General features: G+C 43.2%; 7 protein-coding genes across 9 annotated transcripts; 5 read left to right on the forward strand and 2 right to left on the reverse strand.

Annotated features, from left to right (window-relative positions):
- The first annotated feature begins 6,773 nt into the window (after positions 1–6,773).
- Positions 6,774–7,875, forward strand: GILT3 (Gamma-interferon-inducible lysosomal thiol reductase 3). Its single transcript, XM_017153195.3, has 3 exons — positions 6,774–7,074; positions 7,330–7,632; positions 7,695–7,875. The coding sequence occupies exons 1-3, from the start codon at positions 6,847–6,849 to the stop codon at positions 7,806–7,808; spliced, it is 645 nt and encodes a 214-aa protein (XP_017008684.2). The 5' UTR covers positions 6,774–6,846; the 3' UTR covers positions 7,809–7,875.
- Positions 7,876–8,687: 812 nt separating this feature from the next.
- Positions 8,688–9,869, forward strand: GILT2 (Gamma-interferon-inducible lysosomal thiol reductase 2). Its single transcript, XM_017153194.3, has 4 exons — positions 8,688–8,816; positions 8,874–9,038; positions 9,347–9,640; positions 9,697–9,869. Exons 1-4 carry the CDS (start codon positions 8,757–8,759, stop codon positions 9,799–9,801), a joined length of 624 nt encoding a protein of 207 aa, XP_017008683.2. The 5' UTR covers positions 8,688–8,756; the 3' UTR covers positions 9,802–9,869.
- A 502-nt stretch (positions 9,870–10,371) lies between these two features.
- Positions 10,372–13,030, forward strand: eIF3d1 (eukaryotic translation initiation factor 3 subunit d1). Its single transcript, XM_017153393.3, has 4 exons — positions 10,372–10,706; positions 10,844–11,482; positions 11,939–12,231; positions 12,291–13,030. Exons 1-4 carry the CDS (start codon positions 10,508–10,510, stop codon positions 12,843–12,845), a joined length of 1,686 nt encoding a protein of 561 aa, XP_017008882.1. The 5' UTR covers positions 10,372–10,507; the 3' UTR covers positions 12,846–13,030.
- Positions 13,031–13,680: 650 nt separating this feature from the next.
- Positions 13,681–14,647, forward strand: LOC108065229 (spaetzle-processing enzyme-like). The gene is made up of 2 exons (XM_017153155.3): positions 13,681–14,055; positions 14,218–14,647. The coding sequence occupies exons 1-2, from the start codon at positions 13,730–13,732 to the stop codon at positions 14,645–14,647; spliced, it is 756 nt and encodes a 251-aa protein (XP_017008644.3). The 5' UTR covers positions 13,681–13,729.
- Positions 14,648–15,133: 486 nt separating this feature from the next.
- On the forward strand, positions 15,134–17,469 carry SPE (Spatzle-Processing Enzyme). Its single transcript, XM_017153322.3, has 4 exons — positions 15,134–15,290; positions 15,772–16,164; positions 16,648–16,957; positions 17,017–17,469. Exons 1-4 carry the CDS (start codon positions 15,215–15,217, stop codon positions 17,441–17,443), a joined length of 1,206 nt encoding a protein of 401 aa, XP_017008811.2. The 5' UTR covers positions 15,134–15,214; the 3' UTR covers positions 17,444–17,469.
- A 203-nt stretch (positions 17,470–17,672) lies between these two features.
- Positions 17,673–23,697, reverse strand: LOC108065361 ((E3-independent) E2 ubiquitin-conjugating enzyme UBE2O). 3 transcript variants are annotated; one of them, XM_070217954.1, is made up of 10 exons: positions 23,546–23,697; positions 22,580–23,023; positions 22,145–22,407; positions 21,877–22,081; positions 21,288–21,540; positions 20,499–21,228; positions 19,499–20,432; positions 18,490–19,441; positions 18,213–18,431; positions 17,673–18,158 (listed from the first exon to the last, which is right to left on the reverse strand). In XM_070217954.1, exons 2-10 carry the CDS (start codon positions 23,006–23,008, stop codon positions 17,950–17,952), a joined length of 4,194 nt encoding a protein of 1,397 aa, XP_070074055.1. In that variant the 5' UTR covers positions 23,009–23,023; positions 23,546–23,697; the 3' UTR covers positions 17,673–17,949. The 3 variants fall into 3 exon arrangements, with proteins under 3 accessions (XP_070074055.1, XP_070074054.1, XP_017008809.2); XM_070217953.1 differs by having other exon boundaries at positions 22,580–23,207; positions 23,546–23,681; XM_017153320.3 differs by lacking the exon at positions 23,546–23,697 and having other exon boundaries at positions 22,580–23,256.
- A 1,495-nt stretch (positions 23,698–25,192) lies between these two features.
- Positions 25,193–26,279, reverse strand: LOC108065277 (ciliary microtubule associated protein 1A). Its single transcript, XM_017153204.3, has 4 exons — positions 26,124–26,279; positions 25,839–26,057; positions 25,586–25,772; positions 25,193–25,523 (listed from the first exon to the last, which is right to left on the reverse strand). Exons 1-4 carry the CDS (start codon positions 26,140–26,142, stop codon positions 25,259–25,261), a joined length of 690 nt encoding a protein of 229 aa, XP_017008693.1. The 5' UTR covers positions 26,143–26,279; the 3' UTR covers positions 25,193–25,258.
- Between the last annotated feature and the right edge of the window lie 152 nt (positions 26,280–26,431).

Consider the following 26,431-nt stretch of genomic DNA (forward strand, 5'->3'; position numbering starts at 1 on the left):
ATTCATTATAATTTATTACTTCATGTTCAAGACCCTTTGCGAAAATTCCCAGTTTCTGAAACCAAGTTAATAGAATGAAAAATGACTAAATAAAAACGAGTTATTCATCCGCCATTATATTTGCTTATATTTTGTGTAGAAATTAGCCCCCAACTCATCATTAATCATCATTATTAACAAAATTATCAAAGGTGTAATTACCTCTTCTAAAACCCATAAAAAGTGGGTGTCTATAAAGTAGTTAAGCTAAAATTAAAGGGAAAACTATCATAAAAATAGCACTGGTTTATCCCCATAACTTAACCAAACTATATATAATTCTTAACTCTTAAAACAATTTTATTCATCTTAATCTTTCTCAAGCCCATTTATTTCCCCAACTTCCGTGACATAAACAAAGTGATCGCAGGCATTAACTTATAGTTCCCTGTCAAAGATCGAACATCCAAAGATCAACAAGGGTATTTAGATTTCGTCTAGTTAATTTTTCTGATTTCCGCCACTCTGGTTAGAGGCGTCAGACAAATTGCAATTGGCTCTATACTAGAAGGCACGACGAGCCCAAAAAAGTACGAGTATATATAGAGTCGAATATATATTCTGGTACAGGCATATATAAGTACGACACACAAACCGCAAAAGGCAACAGAAATAGATGGCAAAGAATTTCTAGTTGACTGAACACCGAATGTGGCCGGCGAGCCATCAGCCATCAGTCAGACAGTCCGACGACCTAGACCTAGATGTCAGATATAAGACGCTAGATACTAGATACCAAATCGGTGGCAGAACCCAGAGCTAAGCTATGGTTAACGGAAGCTGAGATGTTCGCTCGGAGGCGTCATAAATCTTGCGCAACGCCCCATTGGCATCGCTCCGGGGGCTGGGAACTACCTCCGATTTTCGTTCTGGCCAAGATCCCTAACCCACAATTCCGGCCAAGACAATGGCTATTTGCATGGGTCGCATAATTATGCACCATCATTCTAATGGCAATTTGTTGGCCAGTGTGCTAATGTGATTAGAGACCAGAGACCGAAGTGTTGAAGTGCCGATGCGCTGGATGTCGAGTGGAGTTCTGTTCTTTTCTGAAAAGTGGACGGGTTCTTGGCCACTTGTTGCTCAACGCTTTAAGAGCCAGAAGGAAGTTTCGAGAGTCGTAAATTATTCGCTCTCTGTTTCCGCTTCTTGTTATCAGATGTGTGGGAACAAATAGAAAACAGAACTGCACTCGGAGAAATATATACTATTTTTTATAAAAACAAGAACAGAACATGTATCTAAAAACAAAAATATCACTTGTTTCTTTGCATGGAATTTAAATCTTAAAATCTAGTTTTTGTCAAATTGTTTGCCAAATATTTAGCATGTTTTGAAATTTATCGAAGCAATAACTTAACATAATTCGTTATGAATAGAATGGCATTTACTTTTTTGGGTAGACTGGTTTCCTGACAATTTATGGCCATTGGCCAACTAAGACTTAGTTCATCGAAACACTTTTTGGTAACATACTAATTTTGAAATTGAGATCTAATTTAAACATTTTCTATCAACTAAAAATAAATAAGGGGAAATACATTTAAGTTGCGCTTTAAAAAATAACATTTTTCTAAGACATAAAAGTGGGTTAAATTATCTATGTCATTGCCTAACTTTTAAGGGTTTACGTCAGTTCTTTGCTCCGAGTGTGGGTAATGTTTTCTATTTGCTGTTTGCTTTTCCACTTGCTATCCACATTTGTATCTGGTAGAATGCTTTGCTCACCGCTCAATCCAATTAAAAGCCGAAACCATCTGTCGTCGGTGCCCTAAAAAAAAGTTTGGTGCAAAGCTCCCGGCAGAAGTGCCCCCGATTTGAGTCAAGTGTTATTTTGGGCGCTTTGTGTGCGCCACAATTATACGACAATTATAAATAAATACTTAATACCTTTATCTAGCCGTAAGGCGACGTAAGTCAGCCCAGTTTAGATGGTGTCGTAGTGCCGCTAGCGGATATCTTTCTCAGGCACGACTATCTGTATCTGTATCTGGACAGGGGCCAAGATTTACGAGTTACACTCGCCGGATTCCGACGGGCAGTGCGTCATTTTGCCGGGTTATTGGCATCGGAACTAACTGTTTTCGGAGCGATCATTGCCTCTCACCTTTCGGCCGGCTATTGCACTCAATTACCATTACCAGGTGGCATAAAGAGTGGAAATGGAAATGAAAATGGAACTTTACCGCACACACGAGAACCCGTTTTTACCTCCCAGCTAGCCCTCAACTCATCTGTCGGCACTTGGTCTAGATACATGCGAAAAAGCGCTAAAAGATACAAGATAATGTTCTCTCACCGCCAAATACAGATACGTTGAACTGGATCTGTATCTGTATCAGTGCAACAAAAAAAAAAGAGAACAAATGCAGGTTGTGAAATTTTTTTTTGTATTATGAATCCCCAAAAAATATCCGTCGGGCAATTTGGAATGTCAAAGTTGACAACTGCATGGTAAGTGGAAAACTATGAGATTTATTTGCCTGCAACGGCATGTGAAAAAGTGCATTTTCGGCATTCGCGGTATTGTGGCGTCATTTTTTAAGGTCCATGCTTGGTTGCATGTGGAGCAGAGCTTTGTTGACGATACCCTACGATTTGCGGAAAGGTATTTTGATTATGTTGTATTTAGCAGCCATAAAATTTGATGCAAGAATAACTGATTAAGCAAAGTGTTTAGTAATGACCGGCCATTATGTAAAGGAACACTTTCAGTGGACGGGTGAATTGAAAGGGTAAGCTGAACTGGTCGGTTGACCAAGCTAGTTGAACCACTTGCTAAGCCGATTACTCAAGTCAAAGTCAAAGAGTTGGATGGCCAGGTTGAAAGTTGAACTGGACAAATAAACAGGAATGTTGAGCAGGAAAATCCACCGGAAAAGTAGGCAGAAATGTTGAAATTTTTACAAATTTACAGAGGATTGTCGTGAAAAAATAAACATGATCTTGGTAATTGATGGGGAATTTAGTTTTTCAAAATGGAAGTAAGGAGCGTGAAGTTACAAAGACTTAATTTAATTTTTAAAAAACAAAAGTGAAAAAACCAAAAGATTTAAGAGCAAGGTTAAAGGGGCCAAAAAAATATACATTGCCTTTGTGAGGTGATTTAACAAAAGGGCATATATAAAAAGCAATTCCAAGTATCTCAAAACAATTGAAAATTCGTTCAACTGGCAGTTTGAATCAACTTAGAGTAGCGATTCTCATCGCAGACCGCAGAGCATCTGGCATTCGATTGCCCCAACCATCCGCACTCTTTATAAGGCTTTTGCACGCGAACCAAGACGAACCAGACGCTGATGAATATCATCATGTAATACCCGAGAAATGTGTAACGATGAGGCAATGCCGGCCGTCGGAGTTGGATTATGATGATATGCCAGGGACCCGTCGAGACCCGACTTGTAAAAATTGACAATGCTAATGGGGCGGCGGAAATCGGGCATTAGCCAGCCGTAATTTGCATAAGAAATCGGCTGGGATTCGGGATGCGCAATTAGATGCCCAGACACGTTCCCCAGACGTGGATGCCGAGTACGCTGGGCAGCTTAAATAGCGGAGGTAGAACCGATCTGTATAACGGGGGACCCAATGGAACCGCTTTGCAAATACCAGATCCACAGTTGCATGACAGCAGCAGTCGGAGAAAGGCTGCGGAAAAAGAGAAAAGAAATGATATGCAACGAAATTTCTTCCTGGCCGGTCTGGTAAAAAATTGCAAAACTGGTCCACCGTGACCCACTAAGGCCTCTCTTTACTTTTTACTCGAAAATCAGCCACCGAAAGCTGACTTTAACACCACCATTCGCCAGAAGGTGCAGACGGACCCGCTCTCTTTTTTTCGATTAAGGTGGAGCTTCCGTGAGTCACGTTTGCTTCTTACTTCCGTTAATTGATTTTAAAATACCCCGAGAACTCATCGCATGTATTTTTAGACCATGTGCAAAAACCTTCATTCGCAACTTTCACTTTGGCGAAAAAGTTTAATCGAAGGCGGAAGATAAGATTCTTGACAAATTGATTTTACAATGAGTATATTTTAATAGATGATGGTATTTTAAGTGGTGGGAAAGTTTGTTTGATTTTGTTCACTATTATTGGTTGTAATTTTTATTTAAACACAAGGGTTAAGAGCTGTGGCTCAATGCGTTTTCGGCAACTAAACAAGATCAACAAAAAAGACAACAATAAAATACAGCTAGCATGGCTTCATTGGTTTTGCGGTTGAAATGTTGCAACAAGAACGGGCAATGCCACAAAAGTTGGACACCAAAGAAACGCAGACGAATTCAAGACATTAAAAACGAAGGTTTAAATACACTTGCATTTTATTAAAAAACTTTGAACTCTTCTTTGGGTGATTTAAAATAATTTAAATAACAAATCATCACTAAATATAAAAATATACGTTAAAAGAAATTTTAAAAATTCTTCAAAAGCCTAGCTGTTAAATCGGATGCTCCAATTTCCTTACAAGATCTATCAAAAGCTCATAATCATTGCTTCACCCACTTTTGCCAAACTAATAATACCCCTTTAAAACATCATCGAAACCCCCACAAAAGAGCAGAAAACTGGCGAATCTATAAAAATGCAAATTAGAAGAAGCGAAAAGTAACACAATAAACGACTCCAGAAACTGGAACGGTCTGAGACTGTGATTCAGAGACTAAGACTGCGACTAAGACTCCAACTTCGATTTGGAATCAGATCGAGGGGCCGCAGATAAACGTTACTCGTGCTATTGCCTCTGGGCAGCAAAAGCGTTGGCGAGTCTCCGAGTCTCTGATCTATGGGCTGGCCAGCCCAATTGGTCAAGAAGCAATTTGGGTTAACTGCAGCTGCAACACGCCGAAGATCGGGAAAACTCTGGCCAATTAATTGTGCGGAAATCTGCGAGGCGCGTCATAAAATACTGTCGCTTTTTCATCTCTCTTTCAGCACCGGTCTTCGATGGGAAGTTGCTCCTCTTGGATGGATTGTGCTTTTGCTTACTTTGCACCTGTACCATAAACAATACGAGGGTGCACAGAAAAAATAAATAGATATAATAAAAACTTGATCAAATAGAAGAAAATCTATTAAATTAGGGAAGAGTCGTGGTTTTTTTTTTAGAAATATTTTTTAGTTGACTAGAAAAAATCGAATAATTTATAGCTAACTTTATAGTGATAATTGTTTCGATATTGTCTATATTTTAATAAGAAACTATACTTTTCATAAATTATTAAAATAAAATATTAATTCAGAATTTGAAAAGTCTGTGAGATTTTTAACCTCTTTATTATGTCATCTCCAAATATGAAAAATACTTTATTTTGAGAAAGCTGAATAAGCTGTGGTCAGTACTTTAATAAATAGGTATTAATAAGAGTCACCAGACACTGGGATTATCTTTAAGCAAACCTGCGGTTACTTTGTTGATTTTAGAAAGGGGGCAGTCGTTGAATATTCAAATCAAAATTGACAGGCAATTGGTAGGCAAATTGAATATTCATAAATACCGAATGAAAATTGATGTAACTTTGATGGCTCCAAATCAATTTAGACCTGATCTCTTTCTTTTTTTCACTGTGCAGGTGGCCGGAGGCATTCTTGCGTGCAAACCTTGACCATGAAACACGCTCCGCGAAGAGATGACGTGCCCATAAAAGCGGTAGGCAACAATTCCAAACATTTTCCTGGCAATTAAGAGCCACTGAAAATTAGTAAGAAATTGAAATTGCTCAACTGCCTAGCCGGCCACGTTTGCGATCACGTTTACGTTGGTGGACGATGGTCAATGGCATTCGCTTGCCTGCAGGTTGTGCAAGCCATTTTGTGCGACAGTTACATCTATATATGCGCCACAAACAACTGGTTTGCCGGCCAAAAAAAAAAATAAAATAATAATAAACAAAGCAAAAACACCGTTTTGGACCGGCCTCCAAGGCATGCTACCCGAATGGAACCATTGCCGGTCTGTCAATTAGCAGCCCGGGCGACATGACAGTGCACTGAACTTGTTACGCTTAAATTGTTGATAAGCCCACTGTTTATGATTCGTTAATGTCCACTGGTCGCATGCGACACACTGAAATGTGGCAATCGCACGGTTTTGGCCATTAACCCATTTTCGGGCCAGTTTCTAAAGATATTCGAAATAATTAAATTCTTTCTACATTTATTTTATAGTTGCCAAGTCATGCTCTTAACAGAATTAATCAATTACTAATTTATAGCTTAATCCATTTGCTAACTGGTTTGATTAAATTAGCTCAATGGTTGGGATTATTAAATTAGAACCTCTATTTGATAATTCACTGCACTTGACTTTTCATGCAGCCCGAAATTAACATTATACTAATAAATAATTTCAGTTCCGCAGAATTATATGGATTTAAAAACTAATATTAATTATAATTTGTGTTGATAATGGAAATAACTTATTAAAGAAATATTTTAGAAATACGATTTTCTATATGCAACACTGTACCACTATTTATAATCATTCCAAAAATCCCCCGTAGTCGGAAGTCGCAAAGTTCAGTGGGTTAAGCAGTCAGTCTGATTAGAGATTAGAGATATATGCCCATGCGATGCTCCGATATTTGCGGAGAGTAATTGCTCTACCGATGGTGGGAGAAATGGGAGAGAAAGAACAAACGATTTATATATAGTCCACTCTGCACATACTATATATTCCGTGTGGATGTGACAGATGTGCGTGATGGTTTGTATAGAGCGGCGCATGTGAAATGGGCAAATCGAAAAGAGCAGTTGTGTTTGGTTTGTGAGGCTGCCAAGAGCGGAGAACGAGCGCGGACGATGAATAAAATATTTGGAATATTGTGTGCCCTGTGCCTGCTGCTCGTTTGGCCCACGTCCGGAAATGGACAATCCCCGGAAAGCCAGAAACTCCTGGTGGCCATCCACTACGAAGCACTGTGTCCAGACAGCATGAACTTCATCCGTCGCCGACTGCACGATGCTCTTGAGGATAATAACTGGTGGTCTGTCACCGATCTGAAGCTATATCCATTCGGCAAGGCGGGGGTGAGTCTGTCATGCGCCCTACTTTTTCCCCATTAAGAGAATAATTCTTGGCTCACTCCACAAACATTTTTTTTGACATAGTCTGTAGACTTATAAACAAAGCATTAAACGGAAACGATTATGTACATATTTATATGGTGTTTTGAATAGAAAGTTCATTTCAATAACATCGTTAAAAAATTCCATTCGGAAAATTACTCAAGCTATTAAATATTTCTGAGAAATATAGTTAGCATTTTAATCTCTATCTTTCAGTTCTACAACGACTCTGGTAAAATGCAAGTTTATTGCCAACATGGCACAGATGAGTGTGAACTCAATGCCCTGCACGCCTGTATTATTGAGACCCTGGAACTTCGAAAGGCCTTTGAACTGATCTACTGCATGCTGCGATCCTACTCCAATGAACTGGATCAATGTTCCAGGAGATTAGGTTTGGATGTGAGCAAAGCTAGGGAATGCAAGAGTTCGCGTTCAACCCCCGAAATCTTGGAGCCCTACGGCAGGGAAACCCTCAAACTGGAAATCTCCTTTGTGCCCAGCATTGTGTTTGAGAATGTGAGTAAATAACTTGGTAATTCATTAACAAATTCCACTCTGATTTATTTTTAAATTCTCAGAATTTTGATCCCTATGGACAGAGAAGCATTCGCAACAACTTTGAGAGGCACTTTTGCCAGGAATATAAAAAGAAATTTAACATTATTCTGCCCTCTTGTTCCGCAATTTTGTAATATGTTGTCTATATAATGAGTAATGTTTTTAAATGTGCCAAGACTAATAAATAATAATTACACTTCACTGGCCAGTTTGCTTTTTCGCTGACTCAGATTAGGCAAATAGAAATTTAAATATATCAGCTTATCAGCCACGTTTTTCGTATACACAGAGACTAATCAAGAACAGCTGTCTGGTCGGCTAAAAATGAGATTAAAACACTACTGCTCCGTAATTGCCCACTGTGTTCCGTAATCAGTTGAGGTTTCCGTGGGCTTTGTTTTGGACATTCACTCGACGTGAGTCCCGGGGGAAATGCTCTCTGCCAGCAGGGGCGCCGACCACGGGGGGCCAGAAAAGGGGGAAACCTTTTGTCAGAGGAAGCAAGTCGTAAATGTATTCCAGTTTCCTCATCCCACCTTTGCTTCAGCTAACCGCGAAGATATTAACTGAAAGTAGTAATTAAATGGTGACGGCTAGTGACGCCTTTGTCCATAAACTTAATCGGCAAAAATTTACATTTGAAGCTTGGATGTGCTTAATAAAATGCATTGTATTAGCTACCGAAAAAGTAACAACCAAAGGAAGTCATAAAAGTTATAACAAATAATGTTGGATTGATTTATGGATTTTCTTTTTAATTGACGGAAATCTATAAAATATTAAAAAAAAATTTTGTTGGTTAAATAAAAATAAAGTCGTTAAAAATAAAAAAAAAGTCGTACGTTTCTATTATTTTTCCCGCCACTATATATATAGCAGTCTCTGCAAACACAATTTTTATAAAGATAACTTAAAAACATCCTTTTTAAAACAATTTCTGGCTACGCCACTGCCCGCTTTAAATTTGTTGAAGCGCAGTGACCACGCTGTGCATAATCCAGGCCTTATTTCAGTGTCGAGCGGTCGCTGGCGTTGAGCGGCTGAATTTTTCAAGATCAGCTGAGAATTAAACTGAATCTGCCATGAGGGCGTTTGTCTTTGTCTGCCTGCTGGTGGGATGGGTGGGCGTGGCCACGCCCAGGGTAAGTTAACCAGTTGAACAATGATGATTCCAACGATCAATGATCATGAATTTGCAGCGACTGCGAGCACCACAAGCTGATCGACTGCCAATTACCCTGTACTACGAAGCACTGTGTCCCTACTGCATGCAATTTGTCACCACCCAACTGAGTCCTTCGATGATCCGACTGGCTCGACTGCCCTTTACTGATCTTACGCTAATTCCCTTTGGAAATGCCAGGGTAGGTTTGGATTACACTAAGTTACAAGAATTCATCCTATTAAAATTTTTTTTATTAAATCAAAATCTTAGAGCTGTTAAAAACGAAAGTTTTCTCGCCCCATAATCGTTAAATATAGTCATGGGTATTAGACATTAATATTTACGACTCCTATAACCAAAATTATAGCTATTAATATTTAAGAGGTCAAACTAGTTGATAATTCGACAAAATCTCCTATCGATCGGCTGTAAAAACCTGCTCAATTTTGGTTTTAATAGCATCCATCAGCCTTAATCCGCATCTAAATAGCACTTGATCCCCTCCAGACCGACGCCGCCGGAAATGTGAACTGCCAGCACGGAGAGCTGGAGTGCGAATTGAATGCCTGGCACGCCTGCGTACTGGAGCACCATGACATTGTCGAATCCCTGAAGCTGATCGCCTGCATGATGCGGTTCAAGAAGAACAGGCTGGACAAGTGCGCTGACCGCCTTAAAATCGACGTGAGCGATGTCAAAAACTGCAAGAAGACGCGGCGGGTGAATGACATTCTGAAGAAATACGGCGAGGAGACAGCAAAGATCCCATTTCAGGGAGTGCCAGCCATAGCGATGGACAATGTAAGTTTGTATAGCATAACTTGAAAATAAATATATTTAACATCTTTGATTTCTAGATTTATGATGCAGATATATCGGCCAATTTAACTGACAATTTTGATTCCATTTTTTGCGCCAAGTACAAGGAGAAGTTCAACAAGAAGCTGGACAATTGTCAGTAAATTTATTGTCCGTTTTTCAGGCCCTTACTTTTTCAGTTTGTGTTCATCCTCGATCAAAAATAAAAGGTTTTTATATGTAGGAAATAAAAATATTCTTCTTTTAGAACTTTTTAATTTAATTTTTAAGCCTTTAATCTCTAGATAACGACTAAAAGTCCTTAAGAAATCAAAACAAAGATGTATTCCACGTTTAGATTAAACTGACTAAAATTTAAAATTTGGCGCCCATTTGCAGCGCCATCTATGTCTGATTTTACCAATTCAAATCTCAAAAACCTCTGAGTTGGGAATATATCGATATCGAAGTCTTTTAAGTAAATATTTAAACATGTCGTGGTTGAATACGGTCCGAAAATTTTGAAACAATATTCAGCCATTTTTTCGTATCCAAAAACATTAAACGGAATTTTTCGTAATCGTCAAATTTACGTTATTTTACGTTGCACAAGAAATGCGCAAACGCACCGCCAGAGGGCGCTTAAAAATAAACAGAGAGTGACCATTTGTGTGTGTGCATTTTTTAGGTGGAACTACCGACTGTTTGGGATTTTTTAGGGCGAAAGCAAAATTTTCGTCTGGCAACTCCTCTATTTCTTCGACAACACGCGACGATAATTTTTTGCACGATTCTGTTTGATTTCTGGAAAATCGCTGAATACAGACCGAATACCAGGGTGCAGAGCGAGCCAAAAGGAAAACGCGCGAGATGAGCGAGACCATTAACACCGCGGCGACCTTCCCGACCTTCGAGAAGCCGACCGTGCAGTTCAACGAGAAGGGCTGGGGCCCCTGCGAGCTGCCCGATACGTTCAAGGATGTGCCGTACCAGCCGTTCAGCAAGAACGATCGCCTGGGCAAGATCTGCGACTGGACGAGCACCTCGAACAACGACAAGAAGTACCAGAGTGAGTAGCGTCCCGGGGTCACAGTTACCGAATCCCACAGACCACCTAGCCACTTTCCGGCCGAAAGTGAGGTTAGGTGCGTGTGTCGTGGCAGTACGACTAATTTATTGGCGTTTCCATTTCTCTATAACTTTCAGACAAGTACGCCTCCAGCTTCGGCACTGGCAACCAGTACTCGTACTACCATGAGGAGGACGAGACCACCTTCCACCTGGTGGACACCGCGCGCGTCCAGAAGCCGCCCCATCAGCGCGGCAGGTTCCGAAACATGAGGAACTCGCGCTCCGGTCGCGGCAGGAATGCCCGTGGTGGCCTCAATACCCACGGCATGACCACGCTCAGTGGCAAGAACGTGAAGGCCCGGGATCCGCGTCATGGCGGTCGCGGCATGGGCAAGAAGTTCGGCCATCGCGGACCACCGCCCAAGATGCGCGAATCCTCGGTGGCCGTGCGCGCCGACTGGGCGTCCATCGAGGAGATGGACTTCCCGCGACTCATCAAGCTGTCGCTGCCGAACATCAAGGAGGGCGTCGATATCGTCACCTGCGGCACTCTGGAGTACTACGACAAGACCTACGACCGCATCAACGTGAAGAACGAGAAGCCGCTGCAGAAGATCGACCGCATCGTGCACACGGTGACCACCACAGACGATCCCGTCATCCGGCGTTTGTCCAAGACCGTCGGCAACGTCTTCGCCACGGACGCCATCCTGGCCACCATCATGTGCTCCACGCGATCGAACTACTCCTGGGACATTGTCATCGAGAAAGTCGGTAGGTCTAATGAAAAGCAAGAAAGGCGAAGGCTAGGAAGATAATTGGGAACTTAAAGTATTTCTATATAATGGATTTTGAAGATGGTTTTGAATGTCCTAATACTCCTGTGATAATGTCAAGAAAAAAGAAGATTATGTAGTGCAAAAGGTATGACATTCTCTTCCGTATACAAGTAAATATCAAAAAAAGACATCTAAAAAACAATAATGGTCTTTTAAGACATTGTCATTAAAATATACAAAAACATACTCACCTAGATTTGATTTATATAATCTTGGAAAGTGTTAAATGTTTCACGCAACGTTTATATTTTATATCTGTAATTAAAAACCTATTTAATGGAGTGAAATAGTGATAGAAAAATACATACAGATAAGTTAATTATAGGAGCAGAATATTTTACCATTTTTATAAAGTATACTGGACCCAAACAATAACTTACCTTTTTTCCAGGCGACAAGATCTTCATGGACAAGCGTGACCACACCGAGTTTGACCTGCTGACCGTGAACGAGAGCAGCGTGGAGCCCCCGACCGACGACGACAGCTCTTGCAACTCGCCCCGCAACCTGGCCATCGAGGCCACTTTTATCAACCACAACTTCAGCCAGCAAGTGCTGAAGACCGGCGACCAGGAGGCCAAGTTCAAGTTCGAGGAGGGCAATCCGTTCATCAGCGAGGACGAGGATATCCAAGTGGCCAGCGTGGGCTATCGCTACAAGAAGTGGGAGCTGGGAAGCGACATTGTAAGTATCTGCTTAGAAATGATGCTTGCCATTATTCAACCTTGTCCTTTAACCTTTAGGTTCTGGTGGCGCGTTGCGAGCACGATGGTGTCCTGCAGACGCCCAGCGGCGAGCCGCAGTTCATGTCCATCAAGGCGCTCAACGAGTGGGACTCGAAGCTGGCCAACGGCGTGGAGTGGCGTCAGAAGTTGGACACGCAGCGCGGCGCCGTGCTGGCCAACGAGCTGAGGAACAACGCATGCAAGCTGGCCAAGTGGACCGTGCAGGCTGTGCTGGCCGGGTCCGATCAGCTGAAGCTAGGCTATGTGTCGCGTATTAATCCGCGAGACCACTCGCGCCATGTCATCCTCGGCACGCAGCAGTTCAAGCCGCACGAGTTCGCCACCCAGATCAACCTGAGCATGGACAATGCCTGGGGAGTGCTGCGGTGCATCATCGATCTGGTGATGAAGCAGAAGGACGGCAAATACCTGATCATGAAGGACCCCAACAAGCCGATCATCCGTCTGTACGACATCCCAGACAACACATTCGACTCCGATGACTCGGACGATGGCGAGGGCGACGACGAAGGGTTCCAGCAGGTCTACAACTACGCGCACAACAAGATTTGAACGTCACGCCCCCACACTCCAGCATCCCTTCCCGTCTTGGGCTTGAGCCGCAACCCGCAACCCGCTAAACATAACCACAACTGATGTCCTCTGAAGGAAAAGGCCGCCATCTGGGCCTTAGCTTAAGCATTTGTATTCGACTTAAATTCAGCTATTTCCTAGTAAATCACAGAGGGCGAATCAAAGTACAAGAGCTTTAATTGGTGCCGGTCTGATGGGTAAACTTATCGCTTTCAGCTTTGACACATTGACTTCTGGAATTGAATGAATCATTCCCCGAATTCGAGATTGTATGGACTTCTTTTAATGCATTCCAGTTTAGTTTTATTTTGAACTTCGACGGCTCAAGATGTTCTTACTTAAAGTTTTTTTTTCGCTTCTGCTCCAGGCCTTTCTTGTGGCGAACTTGACTGAATCTGGTAACTAGCGACAAGAATAATACAAATATTTTCAGAAGTAGTTTAAAATTTTACTAAATCTAAAATATTTAATTTTTATTTTACCAGAATATGGTTTTAAAAAATTATCATAATTGCAGAAATTAAGTTTACGTGCAAATATTTAAGTGGGCTTCTTTTTTCATATGTATCCAACTCTAATCTCTAGCTGCGGCTTGTCAACCGGATGAGAAATGCATTAGACTTACTGCTTGTCCGCCCCTTATGAACATACTCAAGCCGATAGGTATGTCCAAGGCTGAAAAAGATATATTTGCCAACAGACAGTGCGGTCTCGACAACAATGGGATCGAGTTAATAAATAAAGTATTAATCTGCTGCCCGGAGAGCGGTGAAGTCCTGCCAAATAAGACGATCTGTGGCCAAGCTCCGCCAGCTTTTCATATAATATCTGGCCAGGAGGCGCAACTGAACGGGTTTCCCTGGATGGCTATGCTTCTATACATAAATCCCCACAGTTCGGCGCAGAGTCCTGTCTCCAAGTGCGCGGGTTCCCTGATCTCCAACCGCTACGTGCTGACCGCAGCCCACTGTGTGGACATAAATGGGTTTAATATTCACAGCGTGCGACTGGGTGAGCATGATACCTCCTCTAATCCCGACTGCCCAATGCAATTGGATGGAAGAAGAGTGTGCGCTCCCCCGCATCTGGAAATCAAAGTGGAGGTGATCATCAAGCATGAGCATTACCGGACCTTCGGAGGGAAACATTATAACGATATTGCCCTGCTTCGACTTCAATTTCCAGTTCGGTAAGAAAAATTACTACCTTTTGTTCACCCTAATGTTAAAAAGGTTTTAAGATGTAATTTTCCAATTATTTTCTAAATTTAAAAACTTTGTTAAGTTAACCACAGGTTCGAGAAATGTCTTAATGTTATTCCATGGTATACTTTACCAAAAAATTTTTTTAGATATACCCATCAAATCCAACCCATTTGTATTTTACCTGAGTATGAATTCTCGAATCCCTTCTTCGACGACTACAACTTGCAAATAGCTGGCTGGGGTATTTCGCACTGGAACACTTTCAGCACTCTATTATTGTATGCCAACATTAGGGGAAGGAACCCGGATGAGTGCTCAATTAGGTACCCATCTTTAGGATTTCACAAAGAGACCCAAATATGTGCCGGTGGCCAGAATGGAGCGGACACCTGCAGAGGCGACTCTGGAAGTCCGTTGATGGCCACAATGGGAAGGGGCGTAGATGAATTCGTTTATTTAGCCGGAATCACCTCATATGGTAACAACCAGTGTGGATATGGGCCGGCAGTTTACACAAAAACGGCGAAATATATTGATTGGATTCGTTGGAATATGTGGAGATATGAACAAAACTAACTAAATATACTAAAAAGGATAATAAAAATAAATGCTTAACTCTCTGAAATGCAAAATAAAAAATATTTTGATCAAATATTCTCTAATTGAGTGAATCATTTCCCAAAAGTCAAATTTTTGACTTTGATAACGTAGTCTTCTAATACTGTCAACATGTTCTTCATCCGCTGCCCGGAACTTCCTCTTAGATGAGATTACCTTCCCTGCGTACTATCGAGTTAATAGACAAAGTATTAATCAATGTGAGTATATCAATCGATATAGAAACGTCATTATCAAGTCTTGGGAGTAAAACCGGTTGAGAGAGTATTGCACAGAGACCGAAGACTTCAAATGGTGGGTTTGCCCATGTAATCTCCGCTATGCTAATCCAAGTATCTGGGAAAGTCCACCCCAATCAACGAGCAGTTGCCTTTGTTGTAATCTAGATCGCATTTAGCCCGCTGCCATTGAAATCCAGAGATAACCCCAGCTAATCGCATCCAGTGCAGCGGGAGCGACTTAGATTTGAGCTGCCCAACAGCCGGAGAGCTTGGTTAGTATCAGATCGGAATCCGTAGCGACGAGATGCCTACAACGGAACGAAATTTTCTACTGCTGTCGCTGGTGGTCAGCGCATTATCCGGATTATTCCTGCAAACAGGTGGGTGAGATATCCTTGGGAGGCACACAGAAACAGATAATTTCTGACTTACTTTATTGGATAATTTTTAAAATTTAAAAATCAAGAAGTTTTTTGTTTTAAATTCTCTAAAGTTTCTATAATGGAAGATCTTACTGACTGTTATGAGTTTGTGATTCTATCAATTGAAATTATATTATAGAAATGAACATTGTACCTAACTTTAGAATTTAATCTAGTTTAAAAATATAATTGTGCTATAGATCTGCATAAGGTAATACCTTTGTATCTATGAAATGCAGTTTGTCAGACCTTTTAATCATATGACCAAAATTCTGTTATTCAGACCTTGAAAACAATAGATACAAGTGTTTTTCCAATTAAAATGAAGCAACTTTTTATGATAAATTTATGGGTGTTAGATATGAATGGGAATATCTCAATTTTTGCACTGCCTGAGAACCGGTTAGACTGCATCGTAAACCGCACTCTTCTCTTCCAGACGCGACCCAGATCAGCTTCGGCGCCTGTACGCCCCAGCAGAGCGACGAGCGCGGCCAGTGCATCCACATCACCGATTGCCCCTACCTGAATGACCTGCTGAAGGTGGAGCCGAAGACTCCTGCCCAGCGCACCCTGCTGTCCAAGAGCCAATGTGGGTTGGACAACCGAATGGAGGGCCTGGTAAACCGCATCCTGGTTTGCTGCCCACAGAGCAGACGTGGCGGTGTCCCGGAACCACAGCCTTCGGTTGCGAAGGGGGATGAAGTGCAGCCAGGCAACGTGCTGCCCGGAAATGATGTCTGCGGCTTCTTGTTGCACGATCGAATTTTTGGTGGAACCAACACTAGCCTCTGGGAATTCCCATGGATGGTGCTGCTGCAGTACAAAAAAAGTGAGTAAATAATTTAGGAAAATACATATTATAAATACATATAGATTAGCGGGGTCAATTCTTATCATTTAAAGGCATATGATGTACTTTATTTCTATTATTTTTTTCATTGGAAATAATTAACAATTTATTGAACTTTGCTTCTGATTTTGCTAAATAATTATTTACAGCATTGTTCTTAAAATGCATTTAATAAATATATATAAATGTAATGTACGACTCAAAAAAAACATTTAAAAAATATTTTCAACTTAAGAACGGATTTTAAGGATTTAAATATAAATATATTTAAATTCGATTTGTTTATTCGATCTTAAATGCATTTATTAAGTCTATGTATATAAATGTGATGTTCAATACACAACATTTAAAAACTATTATCAGCTTAACAACGCATTTTAAAGATCATTTCTATTCGTAAAACAACGATTATTTAAAAAAAAATGTAAATTCGATTTGGGTATCTCCATTTATCCCTTGCAGTTTTGGCGGATACCTATTCTTTTAATTGCGGTGGCGCCTTGATCAACTCGCGCTACGTCCTGACCGCCGGGCACTGCCTGGCCAGCCGAGATCTGGACCAGGCCGGCGTCGTCCTGCACAGCGTCCGCCTCGGGGAGTGGGACACCAGTACCGATCCCGACTGCTCCACCCAGATGAACGGAAATCGCATCTGCGCGCCCAAACACATCGACATCGAGGTGGAGAAGGGCATCGTCCATGAGCAGTTTGCGCCGGCTTCCGTGGACCAGAAAAACGATATTGCTCTGGTGCGACTCAAGAGGAGTGTGACGTATGTAGATCCTTGAATTTAAGATTATCCTGTGACTCCACTTCCATATTTTCCAACAGCTACACCGACTACGTGCGTCCCATTTGCCTGCCCTCGAACGACATGCTGCAGAACAAGTTCGTCGACTACGGCATGGATGTGGCCGGCTGGGGACTCACCGAGAAGATGGAGCCAAGTGAGAAAAAGCTGAAGATCGAGGTCACCGTTTGGAACCTGACGCGTTGCCAGGAGCAGTACAACACCTTCTTCAAGGTGAAAATGGACGACACGCAGTTGTGTGCCGGTGGTCAGGCGGGAAAGGACACGTGCGGCGGCGATTCCGGCGGTCCCCTGATGGTGTACATCAATACCGGCGGCCGGGATGTCTTCTACATCGCTGGGGTAACCTCCTACGGAACGAAGCCCTGCGGCCTCAAGGGCTGGCCCGGCGTCTATACCCGCACCGGGGCTTTCGTCAATTGGATACAGCAGAAGTTGGAGGCATAATAAATAAAATTGCTAATTTATTCACATTTCTCGCATTGGCTAGCTTACAATATTACGTACATGGGGTGCTGATCTGGGGGGGCGGGGGTTAGACTAACTAAGCTAAGCTCTAGTGGAATGCCTACAAAGATTCGCGTAGGCCAGCGACCACATTTATCGGAACAACACATTAAATACAACTTGTTTGCTGGCCTTACAACAAAAATAAATAAAACTTGACTGACTGACATTTACCATTTTGCTTAGTTGCGCGCAATGCATATATATATATAATTCAGCATTATGATATTTTTTTTTTTTTGTGGAAAACTAACAACGAATAACTTTAGGAAATTTCGTTTAACTAAAAGGCTGCCTGCCAGCAATACGAGTAGAGAAAAATTCGAGTTTCGAGATTCTAGATAGTGGCTATAAAACGCTGCCAGTTGAGACTCCCAAGCGCAGGCGGCAAAAGTCTTGTGGCTCTTCTCATAGGCACCAATTTCACAGGACAGGACGAGCGGCACTCAGATCTCCTCGGGAGCGGCGCGCGGCGCAGTTCCCATTCCCGCGGCGACACCATTTCGATCATCCGTAACTATATTGGCTCCCAGGGCAGTTAGCTCGCTCTCAAGTTGGCCCAAAACGCGCTTGACCGCTATGCAAAAGCCACGACTGCAGGGCAGTAGAGGGAACTCGGGCAGCTCGCAGGGCGCTTGGTAATCCGCGGGCATATCTAAGGAGGCGAGATTATGAATCATCCGGCAAAACTGTTTTATTCGAGACTCACCCTTGATGCTGGTTATTTTATGGCGCTGCATTTCGAGGGAATATTCCGCCCAGGCCAGCATGCGGCCGTGTAGCTCGCTGCCAAACTGCTTGAAGTGATCAATCAGTTCAGTGCGGAAAACGAGCGGCGGATTCGTCAGCTGCTTCACCGTGGAGTGGGCTATTTTTATGATGGCCATCTCGTTGTACACACGAGAGTTCTCATTTCCCAGCTGGGTGCCTGCAAGTAAATTGTTTTTAGTGCCATTATACGCCTTAAAATTTGAATTCTAAATTACCTCTTTGTTTCTCGTAGCCCGCTTCGTTATAGTAGGGCTCATCGACCAGTATGAGTCCCTGTATGGAAACGAGCACCTGCAGCATGGTGCTGCTGGGCAGCCACACCTCGCTGTCGCGACCCGACCAGGTGCCCAGCAGCGATACGCACACCTTGCCCTCCTCGTACAGGTTCGGATTGAGGCGCTCCGTGCAGTAGCTGATGTAGTGGCACACCGGCGGGCTCTTCGGATAATCGCGGCCCATTTGAAAGTCGAAGAAGAACAGGGCGTTCTGATAGGGCGTGTTCTGCGGACCCACCATCATCACGGACATCAGGTCCATGCGATCCTCGTAGGCGCGGACCACAACGCCGGCGGGCAGAGAAGCCTTCAGCAAGCGGTATTCCCGCTGCACAGCTCGCTGGTACTGCGATTTGTTGGCCGGGGTCACCAGATTGCTGATGAAGTGATGGGCAGCCGGTGCATTGGGCAGCACCTGAAAGCAATCCTCGCAAACGGGAGGCGTGTCCGGGATGGCAGAACGAGAGGGCGAGGAACAAGCCATGGGACTGTCAATGGGCGGCAGCGATTCGGACAGGGCGTTCAGATTCAACGGCTGCTCCATGGCCTCGTCATCTGCTTGCTCTTGTTCCCCATCCTCATCCGCCGCTTCTTCGATGGCTTCGATCGCTTCCTCCGTATCGCTCACCTCGTCGTCCCTGGGATCGCTCTTCGCCTTGCTGCCCGTCTGCACTACCAGCTCACGACACTTGGACATTTGTTCCTTGATCAGAAAACTGAAAACCTCACAGACGTCAGCTGCTCGTTTGGCAACTAATTCAATGGCAGGATCTTCCCTGTAGAAAATGTTGAGCTTAATTTTTCCCGACTCCTCAGCCAATTTGTTTTCGCTGTCTGGATTATTGGACTCATCCGAGGTATTTTCACCCCGCGAATGGACGCCAGAATCATTCTGAAAAGCAAGTATGAAACTATTAAACTTTAATGGTATTCAGTTAGTATTACTCACCTTGGTGCGATTCTCAAACGCTTTGGCAATGCTTTCCCTTGCGCGGCCGAACATTATGTGGAACTCACTACGATACTTAATTATTAACTGGTTGTTGGGCATGCTTTCCTCACTTTCATCGGCCAGTGCTACTTCAGTCAGATTCTCCGGAGCTTCCGTGATCTCATCAGTGCTCTTTTTGCACTGAACTTCGTCGACTTCCGTTGAGGATTTTCGCTTGGTTGGTGTCGATGTAGACTGTCCAGCCGGAACCAGAGACGAAGAAGCGTCCACATCGAGGTTGATCGTTACAGAAACCACATTAGTCATGGCCACCAACATCTCTGTAATTTGTTCCTCACGGTGTTCATCGGTGGCGCAGTCGGGACAAATGTCAGCGGAGCCACTCTTCAGACGCACGATGCCCTGGAAGTTGGCATCATCGAAAAAGTTCGTCGTGAGCATTTGGTCCAGACCCCTGCAGTTTTTGTACACATCCAGCAGGTGGGAAAGCACCTCCGTTTTACGATCGGCAGGCAGGACGCGGTAGAGTTTATCCAGTATTTTCATGGCTTCCGTGGCTCTATCGATTCCCATTATGATGTTATCTTCGTTGTCGAGCGACGACAGGCTGAGATTGAGTCCTACGCGACTGTTCTCGGACTGCGTCTCCCACGAGTCCTCGGAGCCATCCGATTCGAAGCCGTCGTGCTCCTGATCGTTGTGGTTGATCTCGAACAGATCCTGCGGGTAGCACATGGTGATATGCCCCTTGGCCCACCAAACCCGCACCCGTCCGTCGGGGAAGTTGTCAATCACCTGGCCAGCAGTTGAGTCGACATCCTCGTTCGTAAAGTTGGACACTCGGATGACCATGGTGCCGGGTCGGTATTGGTAGTGGGCGTGGTCCTTCAAGTCGTAAACGCTGAGCTCCTCTGTGTTCTTGCACAAGGGACTGTAAGAAAAAGGAACATTGGGAGTCGTCTTATCTTAAATCTTAAATCAAGTCTGAATTACTCACATTGGATTATCTACATTCGAGTAGCTGTTGAACCACGTGACCTTGGCAATGCGTTCATCGTGGTCCACGCACTGGATGACCCCGTACTCCGTGGTCCCCGTGATATTCTCGTTGGCCTTGCTCACAAAGTCGCCAGGAAAGAATTCGTGGTTGTCCAAGTGATGGATGGGATAGAGCTGCGTGGAGTGAATGCCCGTCTCAACGGAGCTATCCTGCCAGACGACCGTAACCGAGCTGTACACGACCAGCGTCTCCACCACGATTTCGTCGCCATCCTTGGGAGCCGTCTCCTTCTTGGTGAACGGCAGCGACATTAGCTTCCGCACAGTGCGCATTTTCTTCTTAACATGTCGCCGCTTGGCAGACCGCATGGTTATCCTGGGAGCCTGGGCGCCGGCATCAGCAGCTGCTGTGGAGGCAGCCGAAGGAGATTCTGCTTCCTCACCCTCCTTTTCGGGAGCAGCCGTTGGCTCAGTTGGCTGGATAGGCTCAACCTCCTCCTCCTCATCTTCATCCCCAGATGTCAACATGTCCTCTTTGCTGCGGTTGGAGGCCTTGGCGGAATGGTCTATTGCCGGTCGAGGCAGCCGCAAGCCGGTAATCTTGTTGGCCAGGCGACGGAGCTTGGGCACACCGCGCGAATTTCCACTACTGGAGGCCGATGAGTTCAGTTTGCTAACCTTGCGCTCCATCTTCTTCTGGGTATGGTAAATGGGGATGTACTTATCCGCTGGAATGGATTAAATATATTATTTTATTATATTTTCAAGTTTATTATTAATACGCTACCTTGCTCATCTTCCCAGTCGGCGTATTTTACTAATAGATCACATTTTGAATATTTGAGGTAGAACCGATCGTGAATCTGCAGCACGTAGGACTCATAGATGTTGAGGCGCTTGACGTTGCTCAGGTCTTCACCCTTGATGGTGGTCTTTGGCTGCTTCAGGGGATCGACATCCGAGGCATTGTCGGTTTGCGAGATGCCCCGGCAGGTCCAGGCCACATTAACGGATGTGGTGCGAATGGATTCAACGGTGTACTGAAGAAATAGGGTTAATTAAATGAAGTTATATACAATTAGACATCGTATTTTAGGTGAAATCTTTTTTTTTTAATATGATTAAAAGCCCCATTTGATTGGTTAACATTTTTTTTTACAAAAACCTCAATTATAACTTAATAAATAAAATTTGTAACCAATCAAATGTGGCTTTAAATCGCATTTAAAAAAACTATTTCACCTTAAATTCGATGTCTATTTATAATACTATGTTCTTAATGTAGTATTCCTTATAAAAATAAGGTTAAATGGAAATAACCAATAACTTTCTATTGATAGATCAATAGCTATAACTAGGATATGACATCATCTTACCATGGCACGACCCTTGCGATTTACGGACTGCGTAATATCCGGAGTTAGATTCTTCACGCGATCTGGAGGCGGCATTTTTCCGACCACAACGTTGCCCGGAAAGTAAACATTGGGATTGAAGACCTCGCGGGCGCACTGGGACACGGCATCCTTGAATTTGTGAAAATCATTGGAGGTGATCTCCAAGCGGGCGCCATTACTGGATCTAAAAAAGGGTTAAGGGTTAAAATGAGGTTTACCAAGGGGATAATGGGGTAAATAAAAGTACCTCAGGACGGCACACTCATCCACGTTGACGGTGGTGCCTATCCAGGTGCCCAGGCAGACGGGCACATCCCGGGACCACTCGGAAATCGGACGCAGTCGCTCGGCGGGCACATTCCTGATGACCAAACTGGAGCCCAGCACAGTGACATCGGCGCACACATTGACATCCCGCACATAACCGGCCTGTCCCACCAGATCCTTCTGCCCAGGCAGACGCCTTCGCACCACATCCCCCGGCATTAATGTCCGATCCGCCAGTCCAATCTGTGTATTTGCCACATGGTTGGGAGTAGATCAAAAAAGAACAGATGAGAAAAGAAGCAAACAAACACGTGTCGAAGAATGTGAAGAGCAAACGCAAAACAGTTGTGAAAACAGTTACTTTTTTTTTGGGGGGGACCTTGGCGGTTACATAACCTCAATGGAGTCTACTCACCGACTGTTCCGTCTGCACCATTTCCTTGCCATCCGGATAGAAGGCCACGCGCACCTCGCCCTTGCCCAGCACATCGTCGATTTCCTCATCCTCGTCGGAGGAGTACGACTCGGCCGTTTCCGTTACCACGCCAAAGTGGACGCGACCCCGTCGGTCGATGCGGAACACCTCGTCCTCGAAGAAGAACTGGCACTCGTTGTTCCCAGCCGCCTGGTTCTTGGAGGGCACCTGGCCACCGCCCGTGCGACGGGAGTGGGTGTGGGAATTTGTCGGCAGCCGGGACTCCTGAGGCGGTGACTTGGCGCGGTCCTGCGAGCTACGAGGATCCTTCGCCGTCGGTGTTCGCGGAGCAAGCTCCTGCGTGTCCTGCTGCTGCTGCTGGTCTGGGGCGCCACCTGGAGCGGCAGCACCCGCCACATCGCTCATCATGTTACCAATGGTGAACTGGGTACATGGAAGGTCGAAAATCAGTGCCCGGAGTTTTGCGTGGCGAATTCTCTGCTATTTGTTCGGTGGTGAACTGTTTACTAATTTACACACGCCGACCCTCTAACACACACATCTAATTTACGGGCTGTGCAAATCTACCAATTTGCTTGGCCACTCTTGCCAACTTCTTCGGAAAAAACTATAAATAAAACAGACAAAATCTACAAACAAAACGAGAAACTCGGAGAAAATGAATTTTGTGACTGAAAAATCCCGGGGTTAGGGTTCGATAAAATCGATGGTTCTGACTTCCATTTACCATTTAGCGGTGACACGAACCATTGTAACAAACGCGCAAAATGCCCGCGCAATCAAAAGTACTACTTCCTAAATACATTATCCTGTTTTTGATGGAGTTTTCCGATTTTTCTAATAAACCTCCTATTGCAGTACGAAAAGAGCGTCGAAAACAGTGCGGGTAATCATTTTAATGATTTTCATTCTGAAATACTTCCTTATTACCTCCATTTGTATTACCTCTTGTCCGGAGCCAGGCTCAACGCTTTTCTCTCGAATACCAGGTCAGTATTATAAAAATATAAGTGAATAGTTTTGGGTTATATTATTCTCCACCAAAATTTATGTTGTGTACTAAATTAACTTCCAGCCATGACAACAAATTCAAAGACTTCTCAGATTTAAGGTAGTTAATAAATAGTCGCAGGCGAACTTAACTTTAATTTATGAATTAAATTGCACGCAATTATAGTTTATAGACTGGTGCATTATTTTTCCTAAGGTTATATAATTTTTGAAAATTTTCCTAGCAAATGCATCAGACTGAACTAAATTCGCAAAAAGCAGTAATCATCTTTAAAACAAAATGGTTTTCGCTACGAATGGACTTTCTGCATTATCACTTGGATCAATTTTGCAATCGCCTACGGAATCGGATGAGCAAGCAGAGCGATTCCATCAAACTAAAATGCTATTGGGAAACCGATACAAAGGAAAACAACTGTTTACTATGTTTAATTACGTTTTATTATGTTTTACTGTGTTTTACTACGAATTACTACGGTATACTACAATTTACTACGATTTACTACGGTTTACTACGATTTACTACGGTTTACTACGGTGTACTACGATTTACTACGTTTTACTACGATTTACTACGAATTACTACGGTTTACTACGATTTACTACGGTTTTCTACGATTTACTACGATTGAATTTGCGTGCAATTAAATTCAAACTTACCAACAGTAAGCCTGCTGCTTTCATGTTAAAAAATTTAATATTTGTGTTTAGATGGCTGTAATCCGCGAAATATGGACGTTTAACGGTAAAATACTAAAAATGTTTGCTTATTTTTAGATCTCTAACGCTCGTTTAACGGTAAAATACTAAAAATGTTCGCTCATTTTTAGATCTCTAACGATCTATTACGTTTTACCATGTTTTATTATGTTTTACTACGAATTACTACAATTTACTACGGTTTACTACGATTTACTACGTTTTACTACGGTTTACTACGATTAACTACGGTTTACTACGATTTACTACGATTTACTACGGTTTACTACGATTGACTACGGTTTACTACGGTTCACTACGATTCTCTACGGTTTACTACGATTTACTACGGTTTACAGACGGACAGACAGTCGGACGGACAGACGGACATGGCTCGATCGACTCGGCTAGTGATCCTGATCAAGAATATATATATAGTTTATAGGATCGGAAACGCTTCCTTCTAACTGTTACATACTTTTGCACGAATCTAATATACCCTTTTACTCTACGAGTAACGGGTATAAAAATTTAATATTTGTGTTTAGATGGCTTTAATCCGCGAAATATGGACGTTTAACGGTAAAATACTAAAAATGTTCGCTCATTTTTAGATCTCTAACGCTCTATTACGTTTTACCATGTTTTATTATGTTTTACTACGAATTACTACAATTTACTACGATTTACTATTATTTACTACGGTTTACTACGATTTACTACGGTTTACTACGACTTACTACGATTTACTACAATTTACTACAATTTACTACGATTTACTACGATTTACTACGATTTACTACGGTTTACTACGATTTACTACGATTTACTACGATTTACTACGATTGAAACGATTTACTACAATTTATACACAAACAGAAATAATATCAAAAGAATTTTTTATTCACTAAAATTTTGAACATTTCTTCTAATATTGCACGTTTTTTTCTACATGTTGTCACATTTAACTATCATGGGCGGGGCGAACTGGTGGTGGCGCACACCGAACGAGTAGCCCGGCCCGCTCTTGCCAGGACGATAGTACATAAGGTCGTAGTAGTTGGGTCCGGGTCCTACGTTCTCGCCGGGAATCGCGGTACGCGGCTGCATCGAGTAAATCGGGGCTCGGTTTAGTTTCACATTGATATCACCGCCACCATAAGCAGCCGGTCCCGGCGAGTTGGTCTTGTTAAGAATCTTTGTTTGCAGGCCCCTGAAAAGAAAGTTGTAAAAAAGCTAGGAGATAATTCCCAATGATTTGACTTGGATACTCACATGCTATAGCTCGGGACTCCAGGGCGAACAGCGTTCACCTCGTACTTGTAGGCATTGGGACCAGGACCCTCCTTTTTGAAATTAAAGTCCGTTCGCAGACCCATCGAATAGGATGGAGCGTTGACCCCCGTGAAGAAGGGCTTCTTGTGGACATCGTGAGCTCCGGGACCGGGACTGCTTCGCTTGTCTACAATAATATAGGAAATATATCAGCTCTTCCTTTGGAATACTTGACCTTCCCTAACAGACTCACCGATTGTGTTGGTCCTGGGTGCTATGGAGAACTCCAGTCCCTTGCTCGCGCCATAGCGCGTAAGCTTGTCCACCTTGTAGGCCCCGGGACCAGGACCCAGATCCTCGCCAGGAGCACGCGTCCGCATGCCGAAGGAGTACTGTGGCATCCGCTGTTTGCGATTATCATGCTTATCATAGCCCACAGTGGGTGGCAGCATGTAGACGCCGGGTCCGGGGCCTTGAAAATTAATGCAGGGTTATTCCCTCACATCATATTCTATATTACAATAAAATTTTCACTCACCAAAAGGTCGCACCGCCATTTTTAGCTAGTTTTGTGCAATATTAGAAAAAATATTAGAACTAAATTTTGAACCTACTGAAAGGTGTTTGCCGAAAGGATTCTACAAACAGAATGAGACTTCCCTAGACCCCAACATATCAACTGGGGGCGAAGGCGAATCCAAAGCCCACTTGGTTGGAGAAATTTAAATATTTGAATTTCAATCTTGAAAATAATATTTGCATAGTAGATTTTAATCGGAAAATTTTATCATATAAACCTAAGTTATTTTGAAACATAGTAAAGTGATTTTAACTATAGGAGATTCG

This window comes from Drosophila takahashii, chromosome 3R (genome assembly GCF_030179915.1).
Source record: "Drosophila takahashii strain IR98-3 E-12201 chromosome 3R, DtakHiC1v2, whole genome shotgun sequence".
Lineage (NCBI taxonomy): Eukaryota > Metazoa > Arthropoda > Insecta > Diptera > Drosophilidae > Drosophila > Drosophila takahashii.

Bases quoted from the DNA above. Each gene is read 5' to 3' on its own strand.
- LOC108065229 (XM_017153155.3), top strand. From the start codon at position 13,730: ATGGCTATGCTTCTATACATAAATCCCCACAGTTCGGCGCAGAGTCCT. The intron at 14,056-14,217 runs GTAAGAAAAATT...AAATTTTTTTAG, and splicing joins CGACTTCAATTTCCAGTTCG to ATATACCCATCAAATCCAAC.
- LOC108065361 (XM_070217954.1), bottom strand. From the start codon at position 23,008: ATGATGAGCGATGTGGCGGGTGCTGCCGCTCCAGGTGGCGCCCCAGAC. The intron at 22,408-22,579 runs GTGAGTAGACTC...GCAAATACACAG, and splicing joins TGGTGCAGACGGAACAGTCG to ATTGGACTGGCGGATCGGAC. The intron at 21,229-21,287 runs GTAGCGTATTAA...AATCCATTCCAG, and splicing joins CGACTGGGAAGATGAGCAAG to CGGATAAGTACATCCCCATT.
- GILT3 (XM_017153195.3), top strand. From the start codon at position 6,847: ATGAATAAAATATTTGGAATATTGTGTGCCCTGTGCCTGCTGCTCGTT. The intron at 7,075-7,329 runs GTGAGTCTGTCA...TCTATCTTTCAG, and splicing joins ATCCATTCGGCAAGGCGGGG to TTCTACAACGACTCTGGTAA. The intron at 7,633-7,694 runs GTGAGTAAATAA...TTAAATTCTCAG, and splicing joins CCAGCATTGTGTTTGAGAAT to AATTTTGATCCCTATGGACA.
- eIF3d1 (XM_017153393.3), top strand. From the start codon at position 10,508: ATGAGCGAGACCATTAACACCGCGGCGACCTTCCCGACCTTCGAGAAG. The intron at 10,707-10,843 runs GTGAGTAGCGTC...TATAACTTTCAG, and splicing joins CAACGACAAGAAGTACCAGA to ACAAGTACGCCTCCAGCTTC. The intron at 11,483-11,938 runs GTAGGTCTAATG...CCTTTTTTCCAG, and splicing joins CATTGTCATCGAGAAAGTCG to GCGACAAGATCTTCATGGAC.
- LOC108065277 (XM_017153204.3), bottom strand. The intron at 25,773-25,838 runs GTGAGTCTGTTA...ATATTATTGTAG, and splicing joins ACCCAGGACCAACACAATCG to ACAAGCGAAGCAGTCCCGGT. The intron at 25,524-25,585 runs GTGAGTATCCAA...CTTTCTTTTCAG, and splicing joins GGAGTCCCGAGCTATAGCAT to GGGCCTGCAAACAAAGATTC.
- SPE (XM_017153322.3), top strand. From the start codon at position 15,215: ATGCCTACAACGGAACGAAATTTTCTACTGCTGTCGCTGGTGGTCAGC. The intron at 15,291-15,771 runs GTGGGTGAGATA...CTTCTCTTCCAG, and splicing joins CGGATTATTCCTGCAAACAG to ACGCGACCCAGATCAGCTTC. The intron at 16,958-17,016 runs GTATGTAGATCC...ATTTTCCAACAG, and splicing joins CGACTCAAGAGGAGTGTGAC to CTACACCGACTACGTGCGTC.
- GILT2 (XM_017153194.3), top strand. From the start codon at position 8,757: ATGAGGGCGTTTGTCTTTGTCTGCCTGCTGGTGGGATGGGTGGGCGTG. The intron at 9,039-9,346 runs GTAGGTTTGGAT...GATCCCCTCCAG, and splicing joins TTCCCTTTGGAAATGCCAGG to ACCGACGCCGCCGGAAATGT. The intron at 9,641-9,696 runs GTAAGTTTGTAT...TTTGATTTCTAG, and splicing joins CAGCCATAGCGATGGACAAT to ATTTATGATGCAGATATATC.